At 41.8% G+C, this 20,569-nt stretch overlaps 1 protein-coding gene across 2 annotated transcripts in view; it reads left to right on the forward strand.

The window, feature by feature from the left end:
• Positions 1–8,497, forward strand: part of EOL1 (ETO1-like 1) — a 74,736-nt gene extending 66,239 nt beyond the window's left edge. For both annotated transcript variants that reach the window (XM_086510831.1, XM_086510830.1), the window contains exon 6: positions 7,530–8,497. In XM_086510831.1, coding sequence (XP_086366957.1) covers positions 7,530–7,750 — 221 coding nt within the window. In that variant the 3' untranslated portion in view covers positions 7,751–8,497. The remainder of the gene's footprint in view (positions 1–7,529) is intronic.
• Positions 8,498–20,569: the final 12,072 nt, after the last annotated feature.

The following is a 20,569-nucleotide window of genomic DNA, read 5'->3' on the forward strand; positions in this document are numbered from 1 at the left end:
GGATGCTTATCTCGTTGCTAGATAGACTGAACTCACACAGGAAATTCGTAGCGTACAGGAGGCTAGGTCTAAGTTCACTCATCATGCTTCAGTATCTCATTGGATAGCTAAAGCTGATCGAATGAATAAGGACTTCTTCACTGCGCATAAAGAGCGCCCTCCTGGCACCATCCTCAGGACTTTGTGCGATGCTCAAGCAACACTTCATATGCATCCTGATGTTATTCTTGATATGTCTGCAGATTATTTTGAGGCATCGTTCACTGCTAATGTATGCACTACTGAGGTTTTACTTGCCCGTGAGCAGATCTGGCATCACACTCGTCGTCGTTGTACAGACACTATGGCAGTGATCTTGTTGGTCCCATTCACACTTGCAGAGCTTCATGATGCTATCGAGAGTCTAAATCCATCTTCCTGTCCAGGCGAGGACGGCCTCACTAGAGCTTTCTTTTTGACCTATTGGGATGTATTGCATATACCACTGCTTCGTGGTTGTCAGGATATCTTTGCATCAGGCTATATGCATCCAGATCTTTGTTCAGGTCTCATATCTCTTATTCCGAAAGGGGGTGACACCACTCAGCTTCGCCAGTGGAGACCTATTACTCTACTCCCTTTGGTCTATAAAATATTAGCGTTACTGATCAGCCATCTCTTGCGATCGTTCTTACCAGATATTATTCACACTTCTCAGACAGGCTTTGTTATGGATGGATGCATACTGGATAATATCTTCACTTTTTATGAGGCAGTCGAGTGGGCCAACTCATCTTCTGAACCTCTCGCTTTTTTCATCCTTGACTTTGAGAAAGCATACGATCGTGTTGAGTGGGAGTTTCTCGAAGGATCATTAGCCAGGATGGGTTTCCCTTCGAGATGGATCTCAGGCATTTCCGCTCTCTTCAAAACTGCCAGCAGTGCTATTACTATTGGTGGTCATGTCAGTCGCAGTTTTGAGCTCTCTCGATCTGTCCGTCAGGGATGCCCTTTAGCAGCATATCTGTATCTGTTTGTGGGAGAGACTATGTCCGACTTTCTTCGTGCTCAGAGTCATGCATTTCGTGGCTTGACCATGCCAGTACCTTCAGCTCCGGACCTTATCGATCAAGAGTTTGCTGATGACACTATGCTGATGTTGCACTATTTGCTAGCAGCTCTTGATGCGAGCCCTGGAGGTTTTTTGCATTGCCAGTGGTGCACGCATTAACTGGCATAAATCCTATGGGTTATTGGTTGGCAGTGATGACATACCTACTTGGGGGGTAATTGATGGTTTCACATGGCTACAGCCAGGTCAGACATGCAGATATCTGGGCTTTCAGGTTGGATTTGACGTTTCCTCACAGTAGTAGTTTGCACCTGTACTACAGTCTATTCGCAGGAAGCTCTGTCATTGGTCTTCACGTCATCTGTCGTTGGCTGGCCGTGCATTGGTCGCCAACCAGGTCATTCTGGCTACAGTATGGTATACGGCCTCTTGTTGGATGCTACATTCTGGTGTGATAGCTCAGCTCCGCAGACTCGTGCGGAACTTTTTATGGAGTGGCACAGATGGGACTACTGATACTCGTGCTCGAGTTTGCTGGTCCACGATTATTCGTCCTAGATCAGAGGGTGGCCTTGGCATTATTGATCCAGAATTACAGAGCCGCGCCCTTCTTACCAAGCTTATTGTTCGGGGTCTTTTTCCCGACCAAGAACCTTGGAAGATGCTTCTTCAGGCCCCTCTTTCCACAACGACTCCACGTCTCGGCACTAGAGATGGCCATTCTTGGCAAACAGGGTATCGTTTTCTCTTTACGGATGTCCCCTTGTGCACCGGCACTCTCTCACCCTTCATCCGATCGCTCCTTCAGATTTGGGTATCCATGCGACGAGCTATCAAACGCTCACCTCCCTCATGCCGTGAGGAGATTGAGCGCCAGCCTCTCATTTGGAATGATGCAGTTCTTGATTCTTCGGTTAATCCACCCCGTCAGCTTGGAGAGAGGACTCACATTGATTGGGCTGCTTGGGACACTGGCCCTGTTGCCTCTATGCGGTTGTTTCATGAGACACGTATGCTGGATGCAGATTTTGTGGCAGAACATTATGACATTCGTCGCGGGGTAACAGACAGACTGCTTGAGATTGGCTCTGCCATTCCTCCACACTGGGACGCAGTCATGCGAGGCACAGTTCAGATGCCTCCACATTGTGGCTGGGAAGGCCTCTTTACTCAGAGCACTCTCTTATTAGTTCGTTTCGAGACCATGCTGTTCACAGTTGATACTGACTACTCTTCGGGGATGCATGCTAGGCTGACATATGCTACTACCTCTCCGCGCCTTGTCTACCCCGACGCTCGATGGGAGGCCATATGAGTAGTTGGCTCCCGCGGGAAGCGTCGTTGTGTTGACCCCCCTTTCGCTTCCGCTGATGCTGCACTTTGGAGGCTTTGGGTGTGGGAGGGTCGTGCCCTATCTCAGCTTTATTGGACCCAGGAGAGTGGCATTGGCCTCACTCTAACCCCACCGGCGCACATGTATCATTCTTTGAGTACACAGTCAGAATTGGAAGATTCGCATTGATGAGATAGCACCCAGAGCAGCCCACTCGTATGCGTTTCTGGTTACATTCAAGTCTCTCCCAATGCCTATCTAAGGCAATTTTGGTCAGCCATCTGGGATTTACATGTGGCTCGTCGTATTTCCTTTTTCTTGTGGATGACTGCACATGCAGGACTTCCAATTGGGACTTGGTTAGCTTCTATGGGTCACGATCCGTTATGTACTCGCTGTTCTTTGCGCCTACCTGAGTCACCTACACACTGCCTTTGGTCATGCTCGTCTTCTCATGCAGTTTGGCTAGCAGTTTGCTTTTGACTTAGCAGAGCTGGTGTTCAGCATGGATTTCTCACTTGGGGATCTGTTTTCCTGGTTGATGCCGATGCCCGGACCGCATCTTTTCTACGAGGGCTCAAACACAGATCCAGCTCTTATGCTTACCACGACTGGTTACCGGCGAGGGACTTTGGCTATGTTCCCACAGATTGCTTGGTAGGGGGATCCTCAGACACGTGATGAAATCTTCTTAGTCATCACTAGCATTGCACTCTGGAATGTTTGGAGAGCTCGTTGTCTTCATATTCTCAGTGCGGCACCCCAGCTCCTTCCGGATACCCTCACTGCCATTTGGCTGGACATCATTCACACCCTCATTTGGCAGTTTGATTCTTCCTCAGGTACATCTAGAGCAGCCGCGGCTCGTCGATTTGACTTCCTTCGGCGTTGGGCATGATCTCCACTCTTCTTCACACTTACAGGTGGACAGATTACATGGCATTATGCGCCTCCTCAGTGGTTTCTCCTCCACTCATCATACAGACCACCATGAGATTGTTCTAGTCGAGTAGTCACTATAGTGGCTCTCAACCTTACATTCAGCTTGTACACCCCACGTGATAGGCTATTTTGGCATCTGCTGGGGTTTATCTTGTACTCAGTAATATACAGCCCTGATTTTTCCCAAAAAAAGAGAGAGAGAGAGAGAGAGAGAGAGAGAGAGAGAGAGAGAGAGAGAGAGAGAGAGAGAGAGAGAGAGAGAGAGAGAGAGAGAGAGAGAGAGAGAGAGGGACTCGATACACAACAAAAAACACAGAACACACTTTTGTGTGATTAATTTGTTCTTTCTAAAGCCTTACATATATAAGGCAATTTGCCATGCAAACTTGACTTTTATTGGATCTCTATTGCATGCCTATAAGAGGCTTTCCCACGGCTGACCGAAAAGGCCTTGGACCCAACAATCCCCCCCTCAAGCCCGAACTAGACATGCCGTCTCATGATATCTCGAGTTTTTGGTATACTCGTCAATCGTGAGTTTTAGGTTTTCTCACAACCAAGGATTTCTGGTGTATCCATAACCTGGTGCTAGATCAGTAACCCCCCCTTGAACAGATAGGGTGTAGGTCAAAAAATTAGCTACCAAAAGTGGAGTTTTTGGTTCATTGCCAAACCTTGGGTTTATGGTGTACCCAGTAACCTCATGAGAGTGCAACAAAAAAGTGCTGAGAACTGATAAAAATTGGGAGGTCTTACCACTTATTTTTGTGGCAGTGTCTATAACCCGTACAATTTTTGACATGGCATGACTGACAACAAATAAAGTAAAAAGAGGATTTGACTGGAAAGTTTATGATGGTTTTGATAATAGACAAAAGAGGACAACTCTATGATACCAAAAGCGATAAAAAATAATTTTGAAAACTTGTACTGTAATTTCGAAGCAGATTCTTCTTCATTCTGGCAATTGTCGAGAGAGAGAGAGAGAGAGAGAGAGAGAGAGAGAGAGAGAGAGAGAGAGAGAGAGAGAGAGAGAGAGAGAGAGAGAGAGAGAGAGAGAGAGACTCTCGATACACACCAAAAAACACAGAACACTCTTTTTTGTGATTAATTTGTTCTTTCTAAAGCCTTACATATATAAGGCAATTTGCCATGCAAACTTGACTATAACTGGATCTCTATTGCATGCCTATAAGAGGCTTTCCCACGGTTGACCGAAAAGGGCTTGGACCCAACATAGGGCAGCGGAGCAGCGTAGGTGCGACTTTCTTCACACATGAGTGACATCGTCAGTTCTTTTCACTTGGGAGCATGCCCACATCACATGGCAGTATGCACCTCCCCAGTGGTTCATTTGACACTCATCGTACAAGGCATCTTGATGTCTATATAGCCTTCACATTGTTATCTTGCAGTTGTACCCGTTGAGCATCTCTAGAGGTCTCTTCTACACAGAATACAGCCCCTTTTCTTCCCCCCCCCCCCCCCCGTTAACGTCGTAGGAAACTATCCCAAGGGACCTTTAAGATCTATCCGATGAGGAGAGTTGAACTCAAGACCTGTTATTCAAGAGAGAAATGGCATAACCAATCTACCACACTTGGGTGATAGAAAGGTTATACCATTTTCCTCTTTTTATTAGCGCGTGCGCGAGAGAGAGAGAGAGAGAGAGAGAGAGAGAGAGAGAGAGAGAGAGAGAGAGAGAGAGAGAGAGAGAGAGAGAGAGAGAGAGAGAGAGAGAGAGAGTTTTGTGTGGTATCTTAATGTGTTTTTGGCAGACATGTTCGTCTTGTTGTGCTTATTACACAGTATAAGGAGAGCTTTTCACCTCTTGGATTACATTAAAATGAATTGGCTAGAAGATCTTAGAGACTCATTATGAAAACCAAGATAGTTTTGTTCATCATTTTATGGTTTATTGAGATTTTCGAAATCGCACCTCTGTGGTGATTGGTGTCACGTACACACCTAACCCTATGTGCATGTGGACAAGCTAACTACTTGTAGGATTTAGGATAGCATAAGAAGTGTTCTGGCACCTTTGTGAGTGTGCACGCAGGACTCGCATGTCCAGGCACTTTAATGTAGTTGCATACCGTCTAAGAGCACCTCTAATGTCTGCTGTGTGTAGGTATTGGGGGGTGTTCCTGTCACGTGCACATCTAACCCTATGTGTACGTGGACAAGCTACTTCATGACATGGGTTCAATTCAGTTAGCTTAGGAAGTGTTCTGGCACCTTTGTGAGTCTGTTCGCAGATTGTGCATGTCCAGGCACTTAGAGTAGATGCATATCCTTTGGTTGCACACAACATGACTATCATATTTCCATTAGAACCCATCAGGATTTTATAGTGCATAGACCTATTTTCCCTATTTTAGCCAATTTTCACTTTTATTTTTAAGCGACTTTTGTTGGAAAACTGGGTAGGGTAATTTAGCAAGCCAGTATATAAGAAACCCTAGCGCTAGCACTCTCTGGCATAAGAATCAGCAGGGATCAGACATCCGGTAGTGCACCTTCTCAGCAAGACCCCCCGGCATGATCACCTAGCGTTTTCAGCCAAAGAACGAGCTTGCGTTTTCAGCTTTGCTGATCAGCCCAGCGTTTCGCATTTCCAGCAGCCTGGCGACAGTAGGACACAACAGATCACTAGCGTTTTTTGCAGCAGGTCAAAAATCAGCCCTAGCATTTTTGGATTTGCAGAACATCCTATTGTTTTGGAGATTTGCGGCGACAGATTTAGCCATAGCCTAAGCGTTTTAAGTTTTCAGCATATAGACACCGCAGTAGAAACCTCAAACCTCGCAGATCTCACCTTCCCGCAACAGATCCTCGCCGCACGGTCAGATCCACCGAAGTTTGCAGATTCAGCCCGGAAAACGTAGATTTCAGCATCTGCGTTTTCAGCGTGTCGTCGTTGCATCGTCGTCATCGCCTTCGTCACCTACATAGAGTCAGAATTCAGCAGATAAAGATTTGCAGATTTCAGCCCTTAGCGTTTTCAGATTTCAGGCCGTCTCGTCGTCGTTCTCATCAAAAGCATTGTAGAGATTTGTGCAATCAATAGTAGGCCACTCTCGCCATAGAGAGTGGGGCTTCGGAGGAGGGTTTTGACAACATTCTGGTGTTGTATTCTTCTCTCTCTATCTCTCAGTCTCAACACCTTCATTCACAGTGTTTGCCACTTTGTTTGTGATCATTTGCACTCTCACACTTAAGGAACGGAAGGCTCTCCCTTCCGTAAGTAAAAGGAACCTTTGAGCACAGTTCGGAGCACTCAAAGTTCAACATTCACTTCCGCTGCACCTTACAGTTCCCATATTCTAGCATTAGTACTTGGCCTAGGTAGTTTATCTACATATGAAGCACCTCTTAGTAATGTATAATTTAATGAGTGACTTGTAGAAAGTTGTGGGGTATAATAATCTAGGCGGCCTGCTTGACCCAGCATTTGCAGCCTATACCCCCAGGGTCATCAACCGGATAATCAGTCAGTTCCCCATCACGGGCAGCAGCACCCCTTGGCTTTTTTACCCAGCATCAGCCCCTCAGCTTTTTCATCGCCATCCCCAGCAGCAGACCATCCTCAACCTAGCGTTTTCAGCATAGAGTAGCAGGTCAGACTAGCAGTATCAGGTCTGCCAGCGTTAGCAGCTTCAGCCTCAGATCCATCATCAGAACCAGTTTTCAGCCGTCATCCTCTTGACATCGGCATTAGCAGATCAGCCCATTACCTCGTGGCAGTTGCAGATCCTAGCTAGACACCCTAGCGTTTTCAGTTTCCAGCCCTTAGCCTCTTAGATTCAAGCATCTTCCGCATGGTCTCATCAGCATCTCATCACCTAGATCCATTGTATCAGCATTTGTTCAATCTAAAGCAAATACCTCTCTAGCAATAGAGAGGTGGGCCCTTGGAGGGGGGTTTTGGGACCCCATCTAGTGTTAACCTTCTTTCTTTCTCTGTCACTCACTGAACCTTCACTCACGGTGGCATTCTCTCTTCTCTCCCTCAAGGTCTATTGCACCTCTCTCTCATTAAAGTAAAGGAACCTTGTGTATGTACTAAGCACTCATCCTATCACGACCAATCACTTCCAGTGCATGTAACAGTCGGCTTTAAATGTTTTTCTTGATTTGAGAGAGAGAGAGAGAGAGAGAGAGAGAGAGAGAGAGAGAGAGTTTTGATATTTGTTGTTGCAGTTCTGATGGACAGCCACAAAGAGAAGGAAGCCATCGAAGAACTATCAAAAGCTGTAGCCTTCAAAGCTGATTTGCATTTGCTGCATTTGCGAGCTGCGTTCCATGAGTGCATTGGAGATGCCACAAGTGCTTTACGGGATTGCCGAGCAGCTCTATCGGTGGATCCAAGCCATGTGGAAACAATGCAGCTTCATGTCCGTGTCTATAGCAGAGAGCCTTGATAAGAGTCATCCAATGGCCTTTTAATGTATGGAAGGGCGCTAAACATGGTCCTTCACAAACGTTGAAAGGCGCCTACTTGCTTGCATTTGACTTTATCATGGTGTACCATCATCTGTATGCTAAATTCACATGATGTTGTAACTATAACTAACGACGACGACGACAGTAAGGGGAAGGCGCAAGAGGAAGAGGAGAACATCATCCCTTTGTAATGAAGGCTTTCAAAATGGATGTAGTAGGGGAAGCAAGTAGAGCATGTGTTGTTCCCCTTCACAAGTTCAGGTGGCAATTGTTACCCCCGGTGTCTCTTTGGTTAATATTGCATAGTGCAAAAAGAGGAGTGCATTTCCTGCCTTGCCTTGCCCTGGCCTTTGTACTTTCGCAGTGAGTTTCGTGTGGTGTAAGTGTCACTAGTATTTCCTTTATGTGAGGAGGGACCCCCAATTCAGCCAAATGGAAAAAATCAATTAAACTCGACGAAGTTTAAGCGGGGCGGGGGGGGGGGGGATTTGGACGGTCAGAAGTTAATACAACAGCTGTAAAAGGTGTCAATGAGCTGTGTGCTCATTTTTATAAGCTCTCCTCTCCTTCCTTATATCTTACTCTGAAGGAATCAAGCTTGTAAATGTGAGTAGATCATTGAAAGAATAGGTGAATGGTCCGAACTTGGCGATGAAACTGCATATGTGACACAGACCTTGTAACTTCGTCATTCCTTAATACAGCCTAATTGAACAGAGACACAATTGATGATGCTATTCTCTTGCAGGTCTTGGGAAACACAGTGCATGCTTTAAGAAAGTTGCAGTGAGTTTGCGTTCTTTTTGGCATGCTCCAAATCAGCAAATAAGACATGGTAGATGCACATAGTTCTTTATTGGCCCCTGAAGGCAATAGTTTTTTCACAAAGAGCTTGGCCAACATTGTAGTGTTACGATTACATTTTCTTGAGGTTTTTGGTTTAAAACGGTGTAAAGGTACTTTGGATCTGTTGTCGAATGTTAAGCCGCTAAACCCGAAAAACTTGTGCGAGTATTGTACAAATGAGGCCTTGTGAGAGTATTGTACAAATGAGTCCTTGAAAATAGGTTGAATCGTGGAAGAAATGATCTTGGTTGGTTCTAAAAAAGTTAAAGAGTTAAAATAAATAGTGAACGTTTGCTATGGCTTCAAGCTACATACCTTGAAAAGTACTATGTATATGGTGGTGAACTTGAGACAACTTCCAGTTGATGGAGAATGAGAGGGGCATTATTAATTGGTTGTTGAGTTCCGTCATGCTAATATAAGTGTTGATGGTTTGCTAGCCCTACTTGATATACATGGGTATCTTTAAACTCTTTGAAAGGCCTCATTGTACGCTACTATATATGAATATTCGATCTTAGTAGCATACAATAAAAGCTTGCAAGGTTGGAAATGGCTAGTTTTTTCATAGTAGTGATAGCTTTAATCCTCAAGCAAGGGTGTTTTTGAGATGATAATTATTGAAGTTTTTGAAATAGTTTCAAAAAATACAATTGAAATGTCACCAAATGGATGGAATTGTGTGAAATTGCATACTTGATCCCTACTTAGTTGTTAGTTTCTTTGTAATTTTTTGACACCAATAACAAAGGGAAGGGGTCATTCACACATCTCTACTCAAGTAATGCCAATCCTACGTGCTTGTGGTTCTTGGATGGTGACAAATAAGAGGTTCCTTCCTTGAGATTATGACAAAAACAACAATAGTAGAAGATCATCATCCATCGTTCAGTGTTGTTACGTATGATTGATACAACGTTCTTGTAAACTTTTCTATGACAATTGTATATATTCACTCTTGTATATTTTTCTATGATAGTTGTATATATTCACTTCGTTTTTTTTTTCAATTGTAATGTCAATTATAAAGTCGATTCTTTCTATATATATGTATTGTCTGGTCACTAGTCCAATTCTATGGTGCAATATTTTATGTAAATCAAACTTTTGTTGTGTAATCTACACACACACACACACACACACACACACACACACACACACACACACACAAGCATATATAAATACAAAGATATGCGTACTTAGCTTTTGTCACAACTCTGTAGATGTAAGGTTGATTGAACTATAATGAAGCATAGCACTAAAAGAAGCATTAAATAAGAAACATTAGCACTTAGCCTTGTCTTTTGTGTGTGTATGTGAAAGAGTTTTTGAGGGCTTGTTTTGATCATCCACTTACTGTGTGACTACGGAGTTGGTTGAACATAAGGAGGCTTCACAAGTGAGGACTCTTATCTTTTCTTGGGATTTCTTTTGGCTTAGTTGTTGTCCGTCTTTGACATACCAGACTCTTACCACTTTATGGAACAGATAACACACATCATCCCTTGTACATATTAGAATGAGGTCTCATTCTTATAGCAATGTACAAAAATAATTTTAAGATAGAGTTGTTTTTGTGCTACCTCTGGTCACTTTTATCAAGTCAGTTGTCGTTTGAACTTGTATGTTCATTTGTGTTTATTTATTAAAATAGATTACACACACACACACACACACACACACACACACACACACACACACACAAGCATAGATAACTACAAAGATATGGTAATGAGCTTTTGCCAAAACTCTGCAGATGCAAGGCTAACTCAACTAAAATGAAGCCTAGCACCAAAAGAAGCATTAAATAGGAAACATTAGCATAAAAATAAGGTAGTTAGTGGGGCATGCACACTACTGAAGGTATAAATAATTAACACAACAGTAATTGATTATAAATCAGACAAAAACTTCACAATGTGAAGTTTTGCATGATCGCTATATGTCTACAACATATACCTAGATGAGTCTAGGATGAGCCCCAAATTCACCTTTCAAAGAAAATGCAGGGTAAAGGCTCATGACAGTCATCCACAGGTTAATGTAACGAGCAACATATCATGCACAATATCGACTAAATACTATGACATCCCAACTAGCATTGCCACTGCCCAATAATGGCCTCCAAGTAGGAAGTCAAGTATCCCCCCCCCCCCCCCCCCAAAAAAAAAAAAAAAAAAACCCATTCACACTAATTCTATTGATTGAACCCATTTATAAATTCCCTGTAATGAAGGGTTTCCTAGATCTCCAAGGTCTCCTTTCTTGGTCCCCTTAAAAAAGATCTGCTATTGAAGCTGCTATTGTGGCTCACATTCTCTAGAAAACACCTAAGTTGTCATTTGAATGCAACCATGCTTACCCTTGTTATTGGAATGCCTATTGTTTTTTCACTTTGTGCCTAGTGAAGCACTCTTAACCCCTTCCCTTGGACTTTTGGTTACCCCTCTTCAAAACCTCTATGAGGCATGCCATTATTTATGGCCCTCTTTGCACTATACAAAAATTCTAAAATCCCTTTAGGAGTACCTTCGAGGATAATCCTTCAAACCTAACCTTCAGAAAGTCCTCTTGGTGAGATTATGGACTTTTTGTGGACTTCCCTTTTGATATTCTCAACTACTTGCCCATTAATTGCCAGCCCAGGCTGTGCTTTGACTCCACTCTCCCTCTCTCTGCCTGACGTGCCTCACGGAAATGCTCTCCTCTCCTTGTCGACTTCTGCATTGATTTTCCCTTCTAGTTGATTGACGGGCTCTTTGCTCTTTGTTGTAGGTTTGGCGATACTCCAAACATCTTGGACTAAATTTTGATGGATTCTCCACTTCCATGTTTTTCTTAATGTATTCCATTGATCTTTATGCATGCTAATGCACTCATGGTTTGGGCACTTGCCATGGGGTACCTATGAATGGATGGTTGGCTATTGTTGAGAGCTCTATGACTTTGCGTAGCTGGTTTTCCCTATCACAAGAAGTTTTGGAAAGTTCTCACAATATTTCCCACATTGTGACTAACCTCAACATCACGAGCTTCTGTGAGGGAGGTGCAACATACCTAGCTAGGTACAATTGGGGGCAGGGGACCGCTGGCCCGGTTGGGGGCTGGTGGTCCCCTGCCCCAAATCGTACCTAGCTAGGTATGCCACACCTCCCTCATAGAAGCTCATGATGTTATGCATTGCATGAAAAACACTGAGAAAGACTCCGTTTTCCTACATGAGAAAATTTCTAAATCTTTTTGTGTATGCTTATTATGGTAAAACTCTGATTTTTTTCTATCATGGATGAGGAATTGGACATGCCTTTTAAATTTCCCCCAATGGGTTCCTTACCTAACCGTTGTTTCTTATCACTGTCATTTTTTTCGGGTTTAAATCTACAAGTATTCTCGAGTCTTGATATGGAGTATCTTGCCTCTTACACTGATGTTTGGCCTGACTATTGGTCCATTGTTCCATGTGATTTGAGGGGGCTTGATGGCCTCTTACCCCCTCTTGATTCAAGAGTGATCGAGAGAGTGTGGTAAGGAACAAAGTGCTACAAAACTCTGTTGTAAGGCCTTGAGTTGTGGTCGGTTCTCCCCTACTGCAATGGAGCTTGTTGAGAATGCATCCTCTTCACATGTTTCCTATTGTCTCATTCTGTTCTTTTGCCTTATTGGCCTACGTCTGAAAGTAATAAGGGAATGTAATGTGCTTGGGTGTATTAGGATTTTTAAAGCCTTGCACTGATTATTCATAAATTGATTTTAAGGAAATCCTGATGCTTTCCTGATGGGTAAATTCTCCCCGTATGAATCCAATCCTGTGATATTGTCCTTGATTGGTAAAAGTTTACTTTGTGATGATGATGTTAGTCTGATCTTTTGCTGGTTTTTTTATCCTTAAGGATTTTTTAACCTCCTTATGGCCTTGGGCTAATGTTGCACCTCTTGCTGTGAATCCGGGGAGAATTTTTGTAGTTACATTAGGTGTCACGATTGGTTCTAGTGGTTGCCTATTGCGATGCTTTGCTCATTTATCTCCCCGATCTGATGGTTGTTTGCAGTCAACTTAGGAATTTTACTAGCTATTTGCTGAGGCATGAAGTAGGACGATATGGCTCTAAATTTTTGCTAGATCTAATGGCATGCTTCACTTCTTACTGTCGGTTGTCACTAAAACTTATATAAGTTTTTGGGCTTGCTCTTGTATTAGCAGACACTATTAGCCTTAGTTTTGGTTCATAAATGTAGAAAACCTTTTGATTTCATTTGAGCTAGGGATGCTTGGCTACCTTATACTCACTTTGAACTTCCGTCCATGCTCCTACTAAACTCTAAGCTTGAATAATACCTATGGCTCACTCATTTTATAACTTTTTTATAAAAGGAGACTTGGTTGGAGCATATCCACTCTCCCATTTTGCTATCTTGAATTATTGGCTTTCCTTCTTTCTTGTATTACTATTTTTCCTTGATAATGCTATGGTTTAGGTCTTTCCTACTATTTGAAGTGTCTGGTTGATTACTTCTTATTTATAGTAACTCTACTTGAACCCTCATACAATTATTGATGTTGGCTTTGTTCTAACTATTTTAAGGGCTTCTAGCTGGAGTTTAACTAAGTGGTTTTTGAACCTTGTTTGATATATTGTGAATCTATTTAAGTCCTTTGTTACCTTATGTCTCTTCCATATTACAGAATCTAAAGTAAAAAGAAATTGTCTAGTAAAGCATGAATTGGTCAATAGGATGGTGTATAGCGTTCTTCATGGTGCAATACATTTTGTAGTGATTTCTATGGAGAGTTTTCATGCTATAAATGATCAATATTCGGTCTTGTGATAATGAAGTTATCAATGATGGGTTGTCTAACTTACCAAAATCTTGACCATACCTTTGTTGCTTTCTTCACAAGGATACCCTTGAGCTTGCTAAGATTAATTGGGCTTAGAGAATTACATGTCTTATTGACGGCTATTATGGATGATAGCTTTCAAGAATTCTTCACTTGATGGTACAGGATGATGGAGGTGATTGAATTTACTTAGGATAATGGGTTTCTTTGGTATATGATGCATTCTTCTTACATTTACAGGCTATAAGTACATGGTCTACATCTAAAAATGGTAAAAATGCCTTTCTGTAAGATCATGAAAAGAAAAATGTATTGAAAGATTATTTTGCTTTGGAACTATATCGGGGCTATCATCATCAATGGCTATGTAAAACCAAGCTGGATTTACTGTAAACTTATAAAAATAGAATACCTTCTTCAAACATCATAGTCTAGGCCTTTTGGTGTGATTATCATGTTGCTATCCCTATGGCTTCGTGAGCTGGGCTTTCCTTATTATTAGTTGACCTATGGACAAAGGGCTAGAAGCTCAGGGCTAGAAGCTCCCCACAAGGTAATGGTTGACCTTTTCTTAATGGTAACCCAATGGCCACATGGACTTAGGTCCTCCATGAAAACTTTGAAAGCTATTATCATCCTTGAGAAGTTAATTTTTGATAATTTCATATCCTACCATGGAATTCTATTCTATAGCAACATTCCTTTTAGAACCCCCATAAACAGTTCAATTATTTTCATTAGATTATGCTCCTACGAGTTCAAGGTGAATCTTCATAGTATATCTTTAGAGTTACTTTATGGTTTCCTACTAGCTTTAGCCCACCCACCCACCCACCCACCCACCCACCCTCCCTCCCCGATAGTTCTCTCACTTGGATTTTCATCCTTCACATGGTTTTTTAGTTTCATATGCACTTAGATCCTATGGAAAAGTATCCATGAACACTTATGATAATAAGCCATAAATCTATTATACCGGCTCTTAGAGATGACTTATTAGCAACTCACCATTAGAATAACATAGATTCATGTGGTAAGTATTAATTTATGAGGTGCTAGGTGTATAAATGGCCCCATATATGTAGGTTCTCTCCAGATTCTTTTCCAAGCTATACTCTTGGTTCTACATTGTTTCATTTTTTTATGGAGGTAAAAACTTCATCCTTGACATGGATTTCCATATCTACATGGTCTTATGTTCAAAAAATTTCAACGTCCATAAAGACATTGGGTTCTTACAAGTTCATGAAGTCTCATAATGTGAAGTGTTGAGAGTCACCCTATAATTTTTGGGCCGTAGGCTTTCCCTTGATTCATCTAGGGCCTATCATCTATGTTACCGTCTACATGTGGTAGTGATGTGTGTGAATACACTTAGGACCACCGGTGCATTTTTTCCTCACTAGGAGTTTCTTTCCCTTGTGCATTGTATATACGCCTGTCATTCTAGGGCTATCTATATTTCCATTGCACGCTAAGTAATACACTCTCTGTTGAGTAACTTGAGCTTCCTTCATCTTCTCCAAGCCGTGTGTGTTTTTCTGCAATCCTAATTCCAACAATTAGTATCAAAACAGGTTACATCCTCTCAGGCTTAGTTCGTCAGCAGCTCGAACACACACATGTTCACTTTCTCCGATTTTTGTGAGCTTTGGGGAGAGTTCGAAGGTTGGGAAAAGTTCGGGTAAGCTCGAAGAGCTTGGTCTGCTCAGAATTTTGATTTGGGCTCATTTCGGCCTCCGTTTCCACAACAAGCAGTACTGCATAGACTATTTCATCATTTTGTACATAAATTCTATCAATGCCATTTTTTGCATTATAGGACCTTATGGTCTTCTATGGTTTATGCTATATAGCACGTGTTGTTCCCGCTTTCCTTCTCCTTTTTTTTGGGCAGTTTTCACATCAGGTGCAACATTTACCATGGCTGACAACAACACAGATGTGTTCAAGATGTTTGCTGCAGAGGACAGATTGGATGGGGACAATTACCCTATGTGGGCTTATAGGATGTAGCATGTTCTTGTGTGAAAGGGAATTTGGAACATTGTGTAGGGCATTGATGTACGTCCTGGTTCAGAGGATACAAACGATGTTGAGGATGTTCTAGGTCTTGCTGCAAGGATCGCTGCTGTTAGAGTTGATTTGCCTATGATAGAACAAGCTCGCTGGGATATAAAAGATGCACAAGCTGATGCATTGATTGCATTGTCTATGGAGCGCACCATTACTCCTCACATTCATCAGTGAAATTGCAAAACAGGTTTGGGATATTCTGGCAGGTCTTTATGCAAGTCGCAACAATGAGACAAAAATTGCATTGATGCGTAAAGAGGTGGAGTCGAAGATTATGCATGAGGAAGATGACACGGACACTTTCCTTGCTGGTGTCAAGGATATCAATGAGCAACTTATTTGTGCAGGAGAAATCATTTAACAAAGTCCCCTTGTGCATACTATTCTTGATGCCATGCCAGATTCTTACGAGACTTTTGCTAGTACTTTAGGACTTATGACCCAAGGAAATCTTGAAGTTGTCAAGTTTAATGTAAAATGCACATTGATGTTGCAAGAGTCGCTTTCTAGAAAAAAATAGGACTCGACAACATGCAGTTGAACAGGCCTTTATTGCCGCTCAAAGAAAAGGTGGGAACAACAATGCAGCCACTTCTTATGGTTCTTCTACAAGTGGAAAATCACATGTTCCTAATGCTTCTACTGCCAGCAATTCGTCTAGAAATTTTGGTGATAAGGGCAAAAAGAAGATGCATTGCCATTATTGTAAAGATAATGATCACTTGATCAAGCAGTGTCCTAAGTTGAGGCCAAAGAGGCTAAGAAGAAAGAGGCTGGTTCCACTACTAATGTTGGTTCCACCACAAATGTAGCTACTGTTGAGTCTTCTATGAAATGAAAGTGTGATGCTGATGTTGATACAGAATGGGCTTTTAGTGCAGAGTGCACTTATAATCCTGTTGTCCATGATGCATGCATGTCAGTTGCTGCAAATTCACATATGTGGTATTTTGAGAGTGGTGCTACGATGCACATTACCTCACATCGTGATTTGCTACCTCTCTTGAGTCTGTCCCTCATGAGAATTCAATTACTTGTGCCAACAATGCCTCTTATCGGGTTCATGGAGTTAGAAAGATTGTGCTTACTGCTGCAAATGACAGTTCTTTCACACTTGTTGATGCATTTTATGTAGCTGGGATCAAGAAGAATCTTTTGTCTGCATTTGCACTTGCTAGACTTGGTCTTGTAGTCAAATTTGTGGATGACAGATGTACAATAGATGATCTTAGTTTTGGTGATGAAATTGTTGCATTGGGCATTTTATGCCATGGGCTATATAAGCTCACTTTGTATGACAAGTGTTGGCAGAATTTTGCAAATGCAGTTGTGGATTCTAAGACTATTTCAGATGCAAAACTTTAGCATGCACGTTTTGGACATTTGAATTTTACTAGTTTGCTGTGTTTGCAAAAATCTAATATGGTTGCTTCTTTGTCGCTCTTGAAGCATCTGTCAAACATGTTTGTGAAGGCCGTATTTTGGGTATGATGCAACGTTCAAAATTTCCAAAGGATGGTTTAGTTTAGGGCCACATGCAGGTTGCAGCTTATGCATAATAATGTTTGCGGGCCCATGTAAACTCTGTCCTTGGGCAATTACCCTTAATTTGTGACTGTCATTGACGATTTCTCCTGGCATGCATGGGTATTTCCGCTTAAAGCGAAGTCCAAAGTATTTATGTGCTTCAAACAATTCCTTACTATCGCTGAAAATGTCTTCGAAATGTACTATGGCCACCCTCTGTTTCGATCGAGGGGGGCATTATATGTCTCATGAATTTAATACATTTTTGGCTAGTTGTGGGATAAAACACCACTGTATAGTGCCTTATACACCGCAACAAAATGGTGTTGCTGAGAGGAAAAACAGGTCACTTACGGAAATGGCATGATGTATGGTCAAAAGTCAAGCTTTGCCTCATTCGTTTTGGCTTGAGGCCATCATGTGTGCCACTTATGTACTTAACATGTGTCCTATAAAAGCTTTGTAGTCTATTACTCCATATGAAGCATGGCATGATAGAAAGCCTTCTATTGATCACATGCGTGTTGTTGGATGTTTGGCATATGCTTTGGTGCCACAAATACAATGCAAAAAATTTGAAGATAAGGTTGTCAAATGTATTTTTGTTGGTTATAGTGCTGAAAGAAAACAGTTAGGGCACATTGGAAGTTGCAAGGAACCCAGTTTTTCATGCTCGCACAAAGCACATTGAGGTGCATTACCACTATGTCAGGGAGAGACTCTCAGCAGGAGAGATCAGCTTGGCTTATGTGCCAACACAGGACCACCTTGCAAATGTTTTCACAAAGTCTTTGTCCCGTGAGAAGTTTGAATCTTTCCGCAAAGCTTTAGACTTACTCCCCTTTGTGGACCGATCATGTCCTCATGGCATGACACTTCCCTTTACTCTATGTGCCAACTCTCGTTCACTGCATCATTCCAGTGGGGATTTGTTACCATATACATGTGGTAGTGATGTGTGTGAGCACACTTAGGACAGTCAATGCATTTTTTCCCTGACTAGGAGGTTTCCCCTCCCCTGCATTGTATATACACACATCATTCTAGGGCTATCTATCTTTCTATTGCACACTAAGTAATACATTCTCGTTGTGTGCCTTGAGCTTCCTTCATCTTCTCCAAGCTGTGTCTATTTTTTTGCAACCCTAATTCCAACAATCTAGATACAAAAATCTTCCTATGATGTATCTCCATTTCCTACAACCCAAAACCCTTTTCACCACATTCACACAGGCTTCTTAGTGCTTCACCATTCAATTTTTTCTTTAGGTAAAATTTCATATTTGATTTGGTCTTTCACATTTCCATAGATGTCTATTGAAGGATTTCCTATTTTCAAAGGGGTTTTGGATCCCTATAAGTTCATAGTGGCTCTTCATGAATTTTTGAGATTCACCCTATGGCCATTTTCCCATAGGCTATCACTTGAACCATTTTATGGCTTGTCATCTAATCTATTATTATGTATGTTGATTTCCTTGAACTCAAGACTCTGTGAACATAGAGACACATTACTACCCTTGAAAAATCTCTTAGATCAAGCTTAGTTCCTTTGATATTACAAGATCTAAAATATACCTTGTGGTCAAAGGGCCGTAGGCTCTCAACATTCTCATATTATGTCCTAGTAGAAACCCTATGACCACAAGGCCATATGTTAAAGGAACATAGGCTCAACAGGATCATATTATGTCCTAGTGGACCCCTATGACCACAAGTCCATCTGCCCCCATCGGTCATCTACCTAGACATGCATCTTTAGTTCATCATGTTTGAAAAATCCATAATGGCTTTGGAGACCCTCTCACCACATATCACTTCATAGTCACTTGTGGACACATTCCTCTCAAGTTACAAGATTTGATGCATGCCTTTTGTCCAGAGGACCATAGGCTCCCAACATGTTTATACTATGCCTTGGTAGACACCCTATGATCACAATTCCATATGCTACACCCACATCCTTCATCTATGTTAACTTCATGTTTGTAAAACCCGTAATGCCTTGGGTGATATCATATGGACAAAGGGCCATAGGCTCCCTAGATGTTCAAGGTGACTTTTACTCAAGGTTCTTAAGAGTCTATTATTGACACATGTCCATAGTAAAGCTATATTCCATATTGTAACTCATGCTTGGACCTAGAGGTATTCCCTTAACATTTTAGTGACGCACCACTCTCTTCAATTTCATTTTGCACAAATGTCATATGGTCATCGGCCCACAGGTTTCCTGAGTGCTCCAAAAAATTCTCCTTATGTTTCTTAGAGTTCACCCAAAGCCACATGACCATATATATCATATATTCATATCAACTCTTATTCTTGGACTCTAACCATTGACATGGTGTTTCACATCTCCATGGCTAGGTTTTTACAAATGAAGTGTGGCCAAAGGGCCATAGGCTCCTCATGGTTTCAGTCTATCTATTCATTGTCGAGAGTCCTTAGAGGGCCCTAGTATACTTCAATGGATAGATCAACATAATTCATCCTCACCCTGTTGCCAATTTGCACCCAAATGACCACATGTTTATACTATGTCTTGGTAGTCACCTGTGACCCACAAGGCCATAGACTCCCTCCACAATTCTTCTACCTAGACATGCATCCTTAACATCATGTTTGGGAAATTTACAAAAATACTTGGGAGACCCTTTGGCCACAAAAACTTGAGGTTTTACTTTAATATTCTAATTGAACAACTGTCTTTTCAATTTATCTCCTCACAGATGCCTATGGCCAAAGGGCCATAGGCTCCCTATATGCTCTAAGTTAGTTTTCCTTATGGTTTGTAACAATCACCTATGGGCATATAGCCATAGATAACCTATATCCCTATCATCTCTTATGCTTGTACTTGAACCTTCGACATGGTGTTCCACACCTCCTAGGAATGCTCTTCACAAATGTCCTGTGGCCAAAGGGACATAGGCTTATCTTAGTTTCAACGTGTCTATGTATACCATGTCTTGTGAGTATCCTAGTATAAGTAAGTTTGGAATGGTCATATGTCATTTGGTATTGAGGACACCCTATGGCCAAATGGTCATAGATACATTCTCACCGCTTTGAAACATTTTTAAACAATGGTATTTGTTGCAACATTGGAAATGGGCCCCAAGGTGACTGCCAAGATGGCTTCTAAGAGAAATTCCATTGAGAAACTATTCCCCATTGATGGCACTGGAGAGAACCCTGTGTCTTGGTACATGGATTTTTTCTTGACTGAAGGGGACTTTACAAGCAAGATACACTTTTCTTATGCAGTAGAGGATGGGTCTTTCAAAATTGTGGAGCTATTGAAAGCTTTAAAGAAAACACATAAGGCATGGACACGGTCCCTTGCAATAAGGTGACTACATGGAAACCAATCATATATTGTAGATACTATGCCATTTCAATGTGAGAAATTAAACAAGAAGGAAGAGGATACTACCATGTTGAAAACAATTTGGCTATTAGATAAGGTAGACAATGGTGAAGAATACACAACTATAAACTTTAT

The sequence above is a fragment of the Adiantum capillus-veneris genome, chromosome 4 (genome assembly GCF_014529385.1).
Source record: "Adiantum capillus-veneris isolate H3 chromosome 4, ASM1452938v2, whole genome shotgun sequence".
NCBI lineage: Eukaryota > Viridiplantae > Streptophyta > Polypodiopsida > Polypodiales > Pteridaceae > Adiantum > Adiantum capillus-veneris.